The 16,442-nt window shown below is 40.5% G+C and overlaps 1 protein-coding gene across 4 annotated transcripts in view; it reads left to right on the top strand.

Moving 5' to 3' along the window:
- Window positions 1-16,442, top strand: part of kcnip4a (potassium voltage-gated channel interacting protein 4a) — a 140,174-nt gene that overhangs the window by 105,237 nt on the left and 18,495 nt on the right. Inside the window, exon 1 of one of the 4 annotated variants that reach the window (XM_073474616.1) lies at window positions 4,879-5,125. The exons of the other annotated variants lie outside the window; for them this stretch is intronic. Within the exon in view, the coding sequence (XP_073330717.1) occupies window positions 5,014-5,125 (112 nt within the window). The 5' untranslated portion in view covers window positions 4,879-5,013. Of the gene's footprint in view, window positions 1-4,878; window positions 5,126-16,442 lie in introns of those variants that run through there. 4 annotated transcript variants of the gene reach the window in all.

Raw genomic sequence — 16,442 nt, 5'->3', positions numbered from 1 at the left:
ATGTGGAGATAAAAAACATGTATTTAAACTTACACATAATTCATATGAAGCTTTTGTCCTAACAGTAGATAACGGGGTAAAGGGCTTTCTGTACATTTCTTTACATTTCCATTCTCAGTCAAAGAAGGTATTTTTCTCTTCACCTATTGTACATTCCGGTGCCTTACCATTCGCTATAGAAACTGGTACCTTACCATTAGCTATAGAAACTGGTACCTTACCATTAGCTATAGAAACTGGTACCTTACCATTCGCTATAGAAACAGGTACAGTAATATTCACTATGGAAACCGGTACATTACCATTCACTATAAAACAGGAAGGTTTTGCTGAAGAGATAAAGTTTTTTTGTGTGATGTGATTTGGATGAGAACACTATTCTTTGAAATATTCTTAATTTCTTCTGATAATTAACCATTACAAAGATAACTAGATAACTAGTTTTTTTAATTAAATATTCAGCAAGGAGTAACTATAACACTGTAGTGCTCTCAGTGGAAAACATCACTGAGTCATCGGCTTTCTAAGTAGCCCTCCATTCAAGGGCCCTTTTGTACTCAAATCTTTGTTTCTCATCAAAGAAATGTCAACACTCTACAGCTCCCATCTTCTTTTTCCTGATTTAAATGTAAAATCATTTTGTGATTTGAATCTTCCAAAACAAAATAGCCTTGTCAGGTCCATAAAGGCAGAATGTTTAGCCTCTCCATCTGTCAGAGCTGCCATGCTGCAACAGCATAACAGTGGTGATTGTCCAGAATTTGTGTGACATTAATGGAGCAAGATGTGGGATGTAATATTTACCTGTCAGCAGCATTGATAGAATCATGGCTTCAGTAATATGTGGACTGATGCTCCATGGATTACAAAAAAAAACATCCCCCCACTCTTTTTCCTTTATGGCTTACCCTTTCACCTCCACCTTCAATGCTTTAATAATTTATTGGTTGGATATAGTATCTCTATGCTAGAGAGAGGTTATGATTGGTCAATCATACTTACATGTTTTATTAACCATCAGTCGATCAGGGACTGTTTGGAGAGCCAGGACATGGCAGAGTAAGGCCTGAGGCGATGCATCCCTCTGGCTTTGGGAAACTTGGCTGCATTCAGGAAACTGATGCCTCTGTTGGCTGCTGCACATGTGCAATGTGATGCGACTGTGGCTTCATTGATGTAGTGCCAGTCCCCACATGTTGGCAGCGCTGCTGTGAGCTGGATGTTGCAGCCCAGAATTCACTGAAGCATCCAACAGTTAGGTCAGCTTACACCCAATACACTACACTGTACATGACAGCTGGGTAATGCTTTGAACCAAACCAGCAATTCTTCCTTATGGGAGTTTTTTATTAACTTTGATGGACTTACTACTGTGCCACAATAACATTTGAAATGGGTCTCATTCTATTTAGCATTTCAATTATTTGTTCTCTTAATCCTGCAACAACTTTTTGTTTCTTTTTGGCTACTTGGCCGCAGAAATAAACTGCAGCATTATTGGCATACATTTGGAGTCATGTTTCTGGCCATCTGACAAATTTAAGTCCAATGTTAACACTCTTTTTAGCTCTGTTTATATATAAACATTCCACTTTGTTGACCAGATAGTCTTTAACTTTGTCTGCCATTTGGTGCGGAGCAATTAGGAAAAAGAGGGTGTAGAGTACATTTTTTCGCTGTAAACAGCTGCCCACTAATGCTGGAGACGACTCTGACGAGAGCCATGTAAGTGAGCCAGAAGAGTAAAGTTGCGGGTTTAAAAACAAAAACTTTTTGAAAAAGATGTAAAAACGCTCCTAATCTGGCTCTAGCGGTTAAATGCTCCAAGATACGTTCACAAGCTCGTTGTTAACTTTGTCTGTTGTTCGGTGTTGGACAGATAGTGTTCAGTAGGTTTTTTAAAGCTTTTTTAGTGCCTGCATAACAACACTGATGAGAACGGGGAGAGTGAACCAAAATAATAAAGTTGTGGACTGAAAAACCAAAACGATGAGCTAAAAGGTGCCAAAACGGTTTGAAGAGCTGAGGGGTACTGCTGATTCGGTTGATAATTCTCTGTTGGGGGGGTTCCAGTAGTGACAGCTTCCACATCATACATTGTCATTTGATCAGTTGTTGTTTATAGCATCTTTAATGTTTAATCAAAATGAGTTTGCAATCCCCTCATCTGTGGGTCAGACAAACTGGGAATTGGAAACTGATATGTTCTGGAAATGTTTTTTACCTGGCTGATATCCCTTAGACAAGGAGAATCTGTATGCTAATGTAGGCTGATAGTAATGGAAAGTCCATTCATTAGTGGCGACTTGGAAAAAAAATACACTCTGCAGTCACTCTTTACTGGAACAAGCTAATAAACAAGCTAATTTCCCAACCAGGAAGCATGCATCACGGTGTTGTCGTCTAGAAAGGCACATTTTTCTGTAATTCTACTTTAAAAACTGCACACACTCAAGCTGTCCGTGGTTGCTGTATGCAGTAAAATGTGACCCTCTAGCCCTGCTGTCATATGACCTACAACTCCATGACGACTGACTGTCAGCGTGTATTCTTCACTGTCTGTGTGGATGAGACTCACACAAAAAAGACTCCTCACATGGCCGCGGGCCATCCAGATTAAGTAGGATGTGTCTGCTGAATATTATTTTCTTTTTCAAACGCCATCATGCTAAATTATTCACAAAGATTGTTTTTTGTTGTTTTTTTTTAAAGCAGACTTGCATCGCTCATTTTAAATTCCGTGTTGTTCAGAAAAGAGCAGCAGCAGATGGACTGAATGTAAATGAATGGATGTGAGTTTTTTCCATCACTGGAATAAGCTGAGTCTTATTGAACATTTATCATAGGGCAATTGAGTAAGTGGCAAGTGACTGTTTCTTTAACAGTGCTAATGTAATTCACTGCCGCGATGATTGTAATTAAAGTGGCTTTGTGCATTTGCATCAGTGATATACGGCTGGAATATTTGCTCTGTTTAGAGTTGCAAATGAATGAACAAAATTCATGAGCTTAAAATAGCATTTTTAGATGTTTTGAGTGTGTGTTTAGCGTGGTTAATGATGTGATGTTGAGTGCAATCATGGATGACTTATTTAAGTTCCGTTTTTTAAATGAAAAACACTGTTTTCGACAGATTTGTGAAGAACTAATGAATCTGTTGGGTGGGTAATAATGACTATGACTACACAGGGACAGTAGATGGTGGTGTCTTCACTTATCTGCTCCAAATACTGACTACATGAAACAGCCTCACTCTCTTGCACGCACACTCACACACATTTTGTTCTCTTCACCAGTCTGTTACATCTCAGTGGAATCAAACTCCTCTTGAAAACAAGCAGTTACATTTAATGAAGTGGTGTGGATCAATGCTGTTTTCCCCCTCACTTTCTATGGTCTTTCATCAGTGTGTGTAAAGACCGCTGAGACATGTTCACTCCCCTATTCCCCTTCCCCATCAAACCCTTCTGTCCTCGGCTTTAGACGCCTGGAGAAGGCAGAATTAGCAGGTGGACATTTATAGGAACTTTCGCATTCGTTGCTCTTCCCTCTCTCTTTTGTGGTTTTCTGTTTTATGTGTTTACTCATAGCTTTAACTTTTTAAAACACTTTCTTGAAAAATTGCCATATGGGAAAGCTTTCCAAAAGCCTATTTCCAACAGTAGTTTGAAGCGTGAGAGATTTATTTTGTCCGTTTGATTTAAGTAGATTACTACGAATGCTGTATAGTAAAGCTATTGTTTTGGCTGTCCATCTTGCTTTTCAGTGTGGAATTATTTTCCCTCTTTTTCCTTATTGTCTTTAACTCCAGTCCTTCCCATAGCACAGAAATAGTGTCATTTTCATGATTTAATGATATTGCTATAGTAGGTCTGAACCAAATGTCATTTATTCTCATTCAAAGCCTCTATTGAGACTTTGAATAAAGAACTGAATGTCTGTCCTCATATTTTATGACATCGTCACCCCAAAAAGGAAATTAAGAAATCCTTGAACAAAAACGTTTAAATAAAGTGATTCATCAGATTATGGTCTTTCTTTTATAATGACTTTAATATAATAGTTAGATATGGTCAATAGTTTGAGCCAAAATGGGTTTTAAATTTTGTTCATTTCACACAAGTCAGAAAAAATAGTATCCAGCCAGTGCAGGAATCTTAATTCAACAAATAGTATAATGCAAATGTTAGTGTAGCCTAATTTTTTATCTGCAATTGTGCAGAAATACTGGATTTAAACATAATGAATACACATGCAAAACAAACCTAGACTATACAGTAGTAATGACTAAACACAAACATACACATAATAACTAAACACTGACCTTCATCACCATACCCTGTGCTGTCATTCGGTTCTGTATTTACATTTTCGGATTGGTTTCTATGCATCTTAAGTTAATATGAACACGCATAGCTCACGAGAGGTTGTGCATCTTCCACTGTAGCACTACCACACCTCCCCTCTGCCTCAGTTTCATCTCCCCTCCCTCCTCACTCATATCCACTCCCTCTCATCTTCCCTCCCTTTACTTTGCAGTGAGGCAGTCAGTGTGCCTGAAAGAGCGAGGGAGAGCCACAAACTGTCAGAGAAGAGCAGAGTTTGCTTTCACGTGTCTCATTTGCGAGAAGAGGAAAGAAGAGATCAGCATGTGTGGACTTTCTTCTTTGATTCAGCTTTTTTGAATTCTCAGTGACCTCTTGAGATCAGAGAGATCCTTCATAACTCCTGCTTGCTCACAAACCTGAGGCCAATTTTTCTTGCTTGGGCTGAGCTCATCCATTCTTAACCTTACCCAGACTGGATTTAGGGAGCCAGCGGGCAGTAGGCGGGTGCCAGGAGGCGCCCGGCCCGTGCGTGTGGGCCGGTGTAGCACTGGAGTTGGTGCAGGGGAACTGGAGTGCAGGGCCGGGAGGGAGCGCTGGTCCTGGCGGCCCCGAGGGCGAGGAGGCCGGCTCAGGCTCCGGGTTCGGGTCTGGGTATGGTGGCCCGGAGTGGGCAGAGGGCGGAGCAATGCTGAACGCTATCTGGGAGACGGAGGGGCTGCAGACGGTGGGCATCGTGGTGCTGGTGTTCGCCTCGATCAAGCTGCTGCACCTCCTGGGGCTCATCAGCTTCTCAGAGGGTAAGATGTTGACGGAGATTGAAGAAGAAAAAGACAGAAATCACAGCTGAAATAGAGAATTGCTTGCTGATAGATATGTAATATGTAGTGAAAATTGCTAATAGATTTTGAATTAGTCATTTCCAGCTTCTGTCTCTGCGGTGGCTAGAACTCTCTTGAAAGTCACTTGAAGTTTGAAGACAGCAATTTGAAAACTTAATTGAGGTCACCATACCAAAGCTAGAAAGTCTCAGTGACTCTTTTGTCTTGTCTTTTGCGGTGACGTTATGAAAACAGAAAATGTGACAGAAATATGTGTGAGCTTGTGATGCGACTGGAGGGAGGAAGATCTTGAGCAGGGAAAATGTGTCGGGACAGAAAGATCGAAGAGCTTGAGAGGCGACTTCTGACTGAATTTCTAGAGCTGAGAAATGAGAGTTCCTGTCATTTTTCAAGCGTCTGAGTTCATTTTTTTTCATAGATTGTGGAGTTGATTCCTCTTTTTTTGTGTGTATAGTTTATAAATGTGTGAACTTCTTCATGTGCATGCATCTCATTGTTGCCTCAACTCAAGGCTTACTTGGCACAGAGTGTGTCAGGCCTGAATAAACTGTTTAGTTTGGATCTACTGCAGTCGTCTCATTAAATAAAGTAGAGCAGCATAGTAAGCAGTTTGAGCTCCAAACTAGCCCATCCATCAGCCCTCTGTTTAGTAAACACGCCTTATTTTCTAATTAGGATAATCAATCAGCTGCTGTGTGCATATTCAGTGAGACAAGATAAGAAAAAGTAATAATAGTGGGTAGCTGGAAAAAGCTGACCTGACCTGAGGGAAGTGTTTACACGGAGCACGGAGGTGTTAGCGTCTGTGGTAGTGTTATTCCAAAGGCACATGGGAGCAGTGTTTTCATTTGTGGGAACTGTGAAGCTCTTGCTCAGCGTAACAGTTTACATCCGTCACTAAACAGCGGCAAGCAGAAACCTGCTCCCCCCTTGCTCTGTCTAAACAATGCAGCCGACGTGATATTGATTGTTTTCCACGGTGAAAAGATACAGATGTCAAACCAGCGCGTCGAGCGCCGTTTGCCTGTCGATGCAATCTGTATTCCTCACAGGTGTCTCAGAGTGTAATTACTTAGAGAATATCTGCTATCTGAGCCCGAGGTACCTGACAAGCAGTCGATACAGGTATTGATGCTGTGTGCATGTGTTTGAAGTTGCGTTCAGGAGCAGGAGCGGCACAAGAGATTGAAAATAAGGCAGTTGGTATTGAAAATAAGAGATCACAGATGTTTTCAAAAATATTAATACAAGCGCTCGCACATTTGGAGACTAAATGTGATGTGAGCTGCATGTTTGATGGGGTCGGAGGAAACTGAGTTCAAAGTTAACCCTTTGCATTGGCAGGTAGATGATGGAAACCAAAAAATTATTAATCTTTTATAATAGTTGCCAAGTCACTAATTAATTGACTCAGCTTCAATGGAAACTTCTCTACAGCTGCATCTAACTATTATTAAGATTATCAAGTTATCTGTTGGTTATTTTTCTTATTAATTGATTGATCTTTTAGTGTATAAGGTGTCAGAAAAAAGAAATGTCTATCACAATTTCCCAGGGCCGGACAACAGTTCAAAGGCCCAAGATATACATTGTACAGTTATAAAAACGAAAAGCAGCAAGTCATCGTTCAGAAGCCCTAAACAGCAAATGATTGTGATTTTTGCTACATAAGACATAAAAAATTAATTCTCCATCCATCGATTAATCAATTAGCCAGTGCTGAGATCAGAGTTCAGAACCTAGTTCTTGCTGTGAAGTGACAGTCCAGACCACTGAGCTACCGCACTGCCTCCTCTTCACACAAACAGTCACAAGAATAACCTCTGTTGACATTTTGTAACACAAATCCCCTTTCGCAGCTGTCACCTTCTGCCGTTACTTAAAAAAATGTTTGTTTGTCCCCTATTTTTATTTTTATAAAACCTCTGGGGAGGTGTTTAACTGAGCATACACGCTCTGCTTCACACTCATACAATCAGACATGTTCACAGCTGGGAGCTGCCCAGTACAATCACATCCTTCTCCTGTCGGCCACCTGAGCAGCTCCCACCGAGGTATCTTGGGGATAAAGGTCTAGCTTTAAAAGCCTCTGTGTGGTAAACGCCGAGGGAGTTTCTCAGCTGGGCTGCAGATTCAAACTGGCAACTCTCCAGTTGCGGCAGAGAATGCGAGCTGAGAGAACTCTCTTGAGTTATTGTACGCTGTCTCACTCTTTACTGTAGCGTCAGCTGGCAAAGAAGAGAAGCTGAAAGCTCTGTTAAGATCAAGTTGTCGCAGACCACACATTGCAAGCGGAGGGGGTCAAGGTTGGCCTGCAGGGACTGTACACTCTGATCGCTTCTGTTGCAGATTATAAGGACTTCAGACCTGAAAAACATAGTTTATTAACATCCTCTGCCTGCCACTGGCATGCGTCCATGTTGAAGAAATATAACAAGATCATTGCGTCAGCCCATGCACAATCACCAGAGCATTGTACCGAGTAAGGCCTGGCAAGCAGCGTATGTGTAGCCACTTGCAGTTTAATTGTGAATGTAGCTGGACTGAGTTGTGCATGTATTCCTGCGATCTATCCCAAGGCTAGTATTTGAATTTCACAACAGCTGGCTCCGTGATAGCTCCAATTGGCTGGTAAAATCATTTAAAGAGCCCTCTTGTCAGACATTCTCTTTCTTTTATAGAAATTTGGACTCTGTAGAAATGCATCTTCACATTTCCTTGTCTGATTTGCTTGGATGCATTGCAACAAAAGAAGTTGTTTCTCTCATACACATACACACACACACACACACGCACACACACACACGTCCTGATCGTTTGCACACGTATGTACATTTCTGCACTCAAACAAGGCAGAGCCACGAGCGCAAAGTGCTGAGCAAAGCCTCATAGGGTGCAGACTAATCAGTGTGTCACACAATGATAAATAATTCTCTCGTTCAGCCGCACACAGCAACACCCCCAACCCCAACCCCCTCAATCACACACGCACTCACAAGTACACCATTACCCGAACAGGGATGGGATGCTGTGTCAATTTGGACCCGCCCTTTGCTATTATCTGGCGGGGGTGCACAGAGCGCCTTAGCACTGATATCCATCGAACAAAGTTCTTGTGTTCTCTGTGTGTCCTTGATGGGGATTTATGGTCTGGCAGCTGATGGGTCAGTGTGTTGGTGGTGGAGTGTTGGACACAAAATATGTCTGAGACTACAGTTAAAGCAAACTTTGTATGTAGTATATAACGGCTGGAGAATATTACCAAAACTCTATACCATCATTCTGGTCCAGACTCTGAGCTGATTGGTTGATTGAACTTCTGGTTGGATCCCAGTGGCTGTTGTAGCAATTTTTAGGGCAATATGCTGATACACACCATGAGATGATATACATTTTTTTACTGCAATATCTATATCTTTGTTGTATTTGATAGCATAGACATTAGACTTTTGATACATTTGTGTTTTCTTCTTTATCAAGTGATTTCCTAGAAAAAATAAATATCACCAGATATATTGGTATTGTAATATGAAATTATATATACTGTTATCGAAGGCTTTGTACATATTTCCCCAACCCCTCATGTGACACAAACAGTGTAATGAAATTGATACATAATGTTATTATTTTGATTAATTTCTCCTCCCCAATTCATAAATTTAACCATTTTAGCAATGGTAGCAGCATGGTCATACCAACACTTTGCTTTAGACTAAAATATCTCAACAACTATTGAGATATTATTATCAGTTAGTTGTTAAGGGTCAACCCTTGATCACCTTTATCCTGTTGTTTGGTGTCAGATGCAGGAAATGTCACCAAAGGAAGGCTGTTGGATTTGAAACAGGTGGCAAAACTTTCAGATTTACAAATCAAACGAGCCTGTTGAATTTTTATGATACAAAATTATGAATGACCTTTCTGTTGCCGTTTGGTGGCATTTAGCTGTGATCTAGCAGTTCTGACGGTGCATGTCATTGATAATCACATCATGTGGGTATAAAGCTGTGCCAGGCCCAGAGTCCAAGGCTGACGCTGTTAGTCATAGTGGTCTTTAAGTCATCATTTCTTGACCAGGTATTTATGGTGCTCTGTAAAGTAGGCCACCAGTGAGCGATTTGACACACTGTCAAATACTGATGTGTGTTCTTCATTTTGGTAAGTGCAGGAGCGGGTACATTTCCAGTACACTCGCACACACTGGTTTATGGGTTCGCTATAAACTGTACCGCATCCTTATGGGATTGTTTTCTTTGTTGAGTCACACATCCATCATCAAAGTTGAGTCAGCAGAATTGTTTAGCATCTTTTTCATTATTTCTGATGATGGCATTTAAGATCTGTGCAGTTAATTTAATTGGAAATGTCCACTGGGAAAATAAATGTTGTTATTACTCAAGTAAGGAGGATTTAAAAAATGAAAATATGCAAACAATGATCCAGTTACAGGTACTGGAGTTATAGAGCAGAGAGCAGAGAGCAGCTCCCCTGCAAGCTGTAATTCTCCATCAGCTTACCAATCCATTGAAAGGACAACAATCAACTAGCCCAATTACCTTTTTCCTATTCTCCATAATGCCTGTTCAGAGCTGTGGCATGATTGACTTAACCTTTGCCTGAGTGTCCTAACTTAAAGGTCCCTCTGGTGTCTTTAGAGGGACGAAGAAGGGCAAGGCAAAGGGAGCTCATTGGAAGTAAAAGGACTCTTGCCTGTCAATTTGAGTCAGGAAGGCAAGGGCAAGTATCAGTCAAGTAATCAATTTTGATGAAAACATCACAGATAATACATCTTGATAGAAAGAGGATTACGGATGCGTCCGAGCAAAGGTTTTAAAATGGATGATTGCATGCTGAAAGGCTCCCCATGGAAGGACGAGCTGTAGGCAGATTGTATTCTTAAAGATGTACTTAATTAAATGACCTTTGTATCATAGCAGTGCAGGGATGCAGTATAATGTACAGCGTCTCTGAAGCACCAGCTTGTGATATTCTCAGATGTTATTAAACGTGAATACAGCATGCTTTAGTGAAGTGAACCACAGTGTTATTTGACTATGTAGATTGTGGGGGTCTTATTAAGGAAAAATGTTGCATAGTTTAAGGTTTAAGCTTTCGTACTATCTCGAGAGCTTTGAAGCTGCACATATTTATTTTTTAATCAAGGTTATAAAATCAGTACGCCCATTCAGCACGTTCATGGCTTTAATTAGCCAACAAAATGAATAATCATGTTGCCACATGAGTAGAGCAACAATATTTACCATAATTAAGCCGAGGACATAGGTTCTCATGCATAATGTAGTAGTTCCTTGCCAACAGTATAGATAATTGCAAATTTTTTATCTTTTTGGGGTTTTTTTCAGCCGGATGGAATATAACAGGCTTTATAGTTCCATCCATGGATGAAAAACCATGTGTTTGAACGTTTCTTTTGTGAAGTCTGCACAAAGTCTGCCCTGTTCAAATCGAGTTCACTTATTGCTTCTAATGGTTGGGGGATAAGTGGTGGAAATAGTCTGGTCCGCCTGCAAACTTCATCAGCTGGGTGCAGTAATGTAAAGAGAACTGGGACACTGGGAGGGAAAGTGCTGACTTGTATCTATAGTTAATCTCATTGCCAGTGACTTCTGTAATAATTGAAACCATTTAATGTGCGGGGATAAGTTTTAATTTGCTCTGCGTCTGATAAAATATCGCACATTATCAGCTGTGAAGCCAGACAGTCCTAACACACAAATTAAATATATTTTTCTAAGGAGTCAAAGAATATCTACGACACTGTATTAGATCCACTGCATGTATGTTTAAAAAAAAATAATGATGGAGCCTCAAGAGGAGGGTATTATTCAGAGTAAACACGCAGAATATCTGAGATTAAAATAGTAAATTCATGAGGAAAAAGAGAATACACTGTGGGATTGAAGTGGTAAATTTTCAGGAAAAATTAGAAATTCTTTCGCCAGATGATAAATCGCCTTCGCACTTTGAAGAGACATAACTTTCAACTGGGTCTGCTCAGAAGAAAACAGCACATTGTTTTGGTTGAGGTCGTAGCTTTTGTGCATCAGAAACCACAACGCAATGGACGGATGCAAAGATATCACTTGCCGGTTACGGGCAGTTACTTGAAGGTCTGGATGCTTATGATGACGTGGTGATTCTGGGCTGAAGTCAGAGTATTTCCTCATTGCTAAATCTGATTTCAAAGTAAAATTTGATTTGGTCATCCACCTCAGGCATAATGCACGGCAAGTGGTGTGATGAGGTTGATCCAACCTTGCAGAGTGAAGCGATGTGGTTCCTTGACAAAACATTTTCTTCTAACTTTATGACTTTATAATCTCAGGAAACATCCATGTTTTTTCTTATTAATTTACAACTTTAATCTTGTAGTTTTTTCTCGAAATATCCCTCCTCCCTTGGCTCCTTACATTTGTTTTGTTTGTTTTTTACCCACAATGCCCTAGTAAGCTGTAACGATCTATATCATAAAATTGATACACAAAAATATACACAGAAAAAACATCAACACAAATCAGACAATGTCTGTCATTGCACATGATAAATAATTCTGTCACAAAACTGGCCAGCATATCTTAATTACAACGATGACTAAAAGCCACATTGTCTTAAAGGTAGTGAAATAAAGTAAGTTAAAAATGTAATCAACCCTCAGAGCCAATTTTGTTTCATTTTTGGTGATTTCATAGCTATTTTTTCCACAGTCTTGGATCGCAACAGATGCTGTACTGCCCCAGTTTCATTATTCTGTTTGTCCTTTGGCTGAGCTTCTTCATATAGAGAAAATTAGATCTCAGTCTAAAGGCTGTTTTGGGATCTTGGGCTGTTTATGTGAAATATAAACAGTGAATTTCTTGTTGGAGTAAAATCCATAAATCCATTAATGCACTTTTCTGGGTGACTGGTGGCAGCAGCAGTGCGAGCTTCCTGTCAGCAGCAGGAATATGGATGACTCACTTGGAAATGAGTCATAAAGACTCTGTTCTTTGATTATCTTGTTTTTTTTGGGGGGTGGGGGGGTGTTTGGTCATGAAAACTGAAACTAAACTTTCCAGCTGAAATGTGATACAGTCTCCTTCCTTGTCCCACCTTATGATAATTACAATGATTGGTGTAGAAAGGGGCAGAGGACCTTTCCTTCCAATGCTGGAGCAAGGTTCCTTTAGACGGACTATTATTGAAACACTTCCAACTGACAAATGATTGCAATTAAAAGCATAGACTGCTCTTTCCCCTAGATTCCAATAAATGCCTCAGCCCTCTGATGGTGTGTCATTATGGCCAGAATGAGAGCATGCTCTGCCTCATAAAGAACCTTGGCATCCAGTCTCCAGCGCTCCAGTGAGTGCAGTCGGTCATACTCAGCGAAGGTCAGCATTTTATTTGACGTCCATCTTACGGCTAAAAAATTAGCCAATGTGACTGAAAGACACTAGCTGCAGTTAGATGGACAATATTTATTAAACCCGATTCAATTCGGTCTGATTAGGAATTGAGCAATCCCATAAGATGTGTGTTTACATGCCACAAAATGTTTAATTTTGACATGCGCAAAGTAGTTCCAACTGCTGTGAAGCTCTAAGGTGATTAGTTAAAGGTCTTACAGTGGTGTTATACGTTATAAATTCTGCCCCTCATGGAAACTCATTCACGTCACCTAATGTTACTCCCAAGTGGTGCAATCATGCACAGAACTGGAAAGAAACGATTTCAAGCGATCAAAGCTTCACACTACCCTCCTCTCAACCCCATTGAAACCCTCATCTGATCAGATCGGATCAAGCCAGCCTTTTCCAATTGAGGTAACAGGAGGATTTTTTTTACTCTGACTGGGCTATTTTCCTAGTTATCAGTGTATGTTAGGGTGCATGCAAACAGTTACTGACACTCAAACTGGCTTGTTCAAACTGATTATAACCACAAGAAGTGCATTAGCCAAAATGTAATGTAGCTAATTGTACTAATGGCCGAAAGTGATGGCTAATGTGTCCCATTTGCCAGTAAAGCTTTACTGTAGTTTCTGTGTCTTCACCTTCTGTCTTGCAATAACTAACCTGAGGGGAATAATCAAGGCTTCAGATCATTTGGCTGTTTAGATAGATTTATTTGTAGTCGTCTTGGACTCAGATTATTTGGACCTGCCTTCCATCCTTGGCAGTGAAGCACAAAACGTTGACGTCATGTCACAGGATGAGTAACTTCATGTGTCAGCAGAAAGATTTAAAATGCAAAACAGTGTTTTTTTATTCGGGACTGTTGGGCAGAAAGGTCTTTGTGGTCTCAGTAATGTGCGCAGTTGGCTTGAGTTTCATGACAGGCCACGCTGTGACCCTGCCTTCCCATTCCTTCTAAGTCGATTTCTCTGCCATTTTTCCTGCCTGCCATAAGGAACTGCAGGCTGTTTTATTAAATAACAGCAATGACATATCGCTCTCCCTGACTCCAATCTTGGGGCTTATTTGTATTTGGGCCCACCAAATGGGAACAAATGGCAGATCCGTATCCACCTCCTTCATCGTCCATGTGATTTATCTGATATAAAATGAGCCTGTTCACTACACACTGGGGCCTGTCTTTAAATTACTTTTCTTTTATTGACTTGGATCTGCTGTTCTAACACTTGCAAAAGCAGAATTGTAATCAGCAGATGTCCACTGTTGGCAGCTCTGGTATTCTGGGTGTCGGCTGTAATTTTGTTTTGGAGCATTAGAAAATATTTGCTGCGACAAAGGGGAATTCATTACACCTCAGGAAAGGCATTTTATCTTCTGTCCTCTGGCGGGTCTGGTTGTCCATTTATTTTTGCACTTCCATTCACATTCTCACAGCTCTCTTAGTTGATATCAGTTGGCATATTTCTATTCAGTTATGGTTCTGGGGGAAGCGTAAAACAGCCACGTGTCTTCTCTAATACACACTGTCTGAACAGCTTTTTCTAAACATGCTTCTGTGCAGGTTGAAGATATCTGACCAGAACCCATCCATCTCCATTACTTTCTACACAAACAGTGAGAATTTCTAGAGTTTATGTGAGCAAGTAAAGCTGACAACCTGAGGCAAAAGATGCTGAACTCATGGTATTACTCATTGCCTTCCAATTTAGGAGTTGCAGAGTATGTATTTCTAAAATTTCCCCACTCCACTGAAGTCCATTGAAAGCATTCCTCTGAGCTATGAAAGGTTTCACATTTATAAGTGCAATAAATCAAAATAGCCACACAACAGTTATGCCAATTTAGTATTCTGCTGGGCAGAAACGTTGATGTAACTTTTTGTCTGTGTGTGTGTGTGTGTGTGTGTGTGTGTGTGTGTGTGTGTGTGTGTGTGTGTGTGTGTGTGTGTGTGGGAACTGTGCCAACATGGATAAAATCCACCACTGGCCAGGCTGCCAGACCCTTCTCATGTGCCCTCCTCGTCCCCTGTCTCGCTGGGTGTAATTTCAGTTAATTGCTAGCTGCCAAGAGTCTGTCACATTTGTCCCCGTTTAGCTCAAAAACAACATGCAGCCTTGGGACCAAAACACTGGAAGGAGGTGTTAAAGTGAGCCTGCTGTCTGCCCACTGACCCAATACATATTTGGCATAAATGTAGTCATGTATCCTCAGGCTCTTGCTGATTTGCTTAGATCTAATTTGCCCAAAAGGCTTTTGACTCCCCATATGTGTAATCGACAATATGACAATGTGACACAATCACTAATACTAAGTTGACCTTTGGAGAGATCATAGAGCTTAAATTCAAAATCGAAGGGGTATTGACCAACCTGTATAGCACTGCAAGACATTAGCCTGGACCTAAATGTCATGCAGTTAAAAAGTTTATCATATCGTAACTTATGATTTATTCGAATGAAAATGAAATTGTAGCGTTTTCCATGTTATTTCAAGGCTTTACCTTTGAAAGAGGCAGCAATTCCTTAAATTTGACTTTGATGCCATCTGTCTCAAGAACGACAGGAGACAGATTAAGGTGTTATGAGATCAACACCTGGAAACCACTGGCCTTAAGACCTGGTGTGAGGATGGTAAACATGTCAAAATACTCCTCCTATAGCATTCACTGTTCAATAAATCAGTTCAGTCAAGTAATCGTACTGCCAGGGTCAATGTTGTTATTCATTAGCATATGAAAAGCTGTTAAAATAAGCCTAAAGATACTAGATAGATTAGAAATAAGATTTAATTTATGTATTTGTACAGAAAATGCCATCAAAGGTATTTAGTAATGAACTCCCAATGGAGTAAGACATTTCCTTAGTCCCATTTTAGATTCAGCTCCCAAAATGCACCATAAAAAAAAAACAGTTGTTCACTGTCCTATCCATCCACTTTAGAAGAAGTGCAAACACAAAGTAAGTCAGACTGTGTCGTTCATAACTCTGCATAACTTGGAGGAATATGCTGCTGATGGTGTGTTGGCTGGGAATCATGTCCCAGTATCACAAATGAATTGCTAACTCAGTAAAATAGTTAATGCTTAATTTCCAGTTCTTTGAAGAGTAATTTATAACTTCTGTGTTAGGAACCAAGAAAGAGTCACATTAAGATGTAGAAAGATGGCAGGGCAGCACTGGTGTCCGCAGCCAGATAAAATCACTCACAGATACGACTTGAAATATCCCAGAAAGTTACTGCTGATTATATTGTGCCTTAAGCAATGATAAAATCAAACTGAAGCCCAAGAATTTAAAGTCCAAATTGAATTGAATACTGCTGTCAGCTTAAATCCTGAAAGTTACTTTCCAATCATGTCTGACTAATACTGCTTTTTTCTGCGACTGCAAGCATCCATACCTGCTTAGTGGCAATGTTTACATATTTTGCCCTTAAATGCACAGCAGTAGACACAGTGCAGCCTTGTGATGAACTAGATACCCCAAGATTGGTGTCTGATTGTTCTGTGTTGTGTTGCCAGGACTTAAAACAGGCTATATTAGGAGTGAGCTTGACTTGAGATAAGATCAGGATTGACTTGGTTCAGGTTTTAAGTCTGTCAGGATGGCGTGTCATCAGCGGTGGGAGCTTATCGATGGGACGAGAGGGGATGAGAGGTGCTGATCAGGTCATCGGTGAAATACTGTCTCCATGAAAACCTTATGTAATCGACAGATGCAACAACGATACACTAACTGAAACAGTGTTTCAGTAAAGACAATGGTTTGTTCTGATCTGGTTAGTTTAGAAGTGTCATGTAAATACTGATCTAATAAACACAGTGCTAGCCTCAAAACGTACTGCTTACTTTTCACCGACTG

The sequence above is a fragment of the Pagrus major genome, chromosome 10, assembly GCF_040436345.1.
Source record: "Pagrus major chromosome 10, Pma_NU_1.0".
In the NCBI taxonomy this organism is placed as follows: Eukaryota; Metazoa; Chordata; class Actinopteri; order Spariformes; family Sparidae; genus Pagrus; species Pagrus major.
The sequence above is the reverse complement of the archived record's forward strand: the minus strand, read 5'-3'. Positions and strand labels throughout refer to the sequence as shown.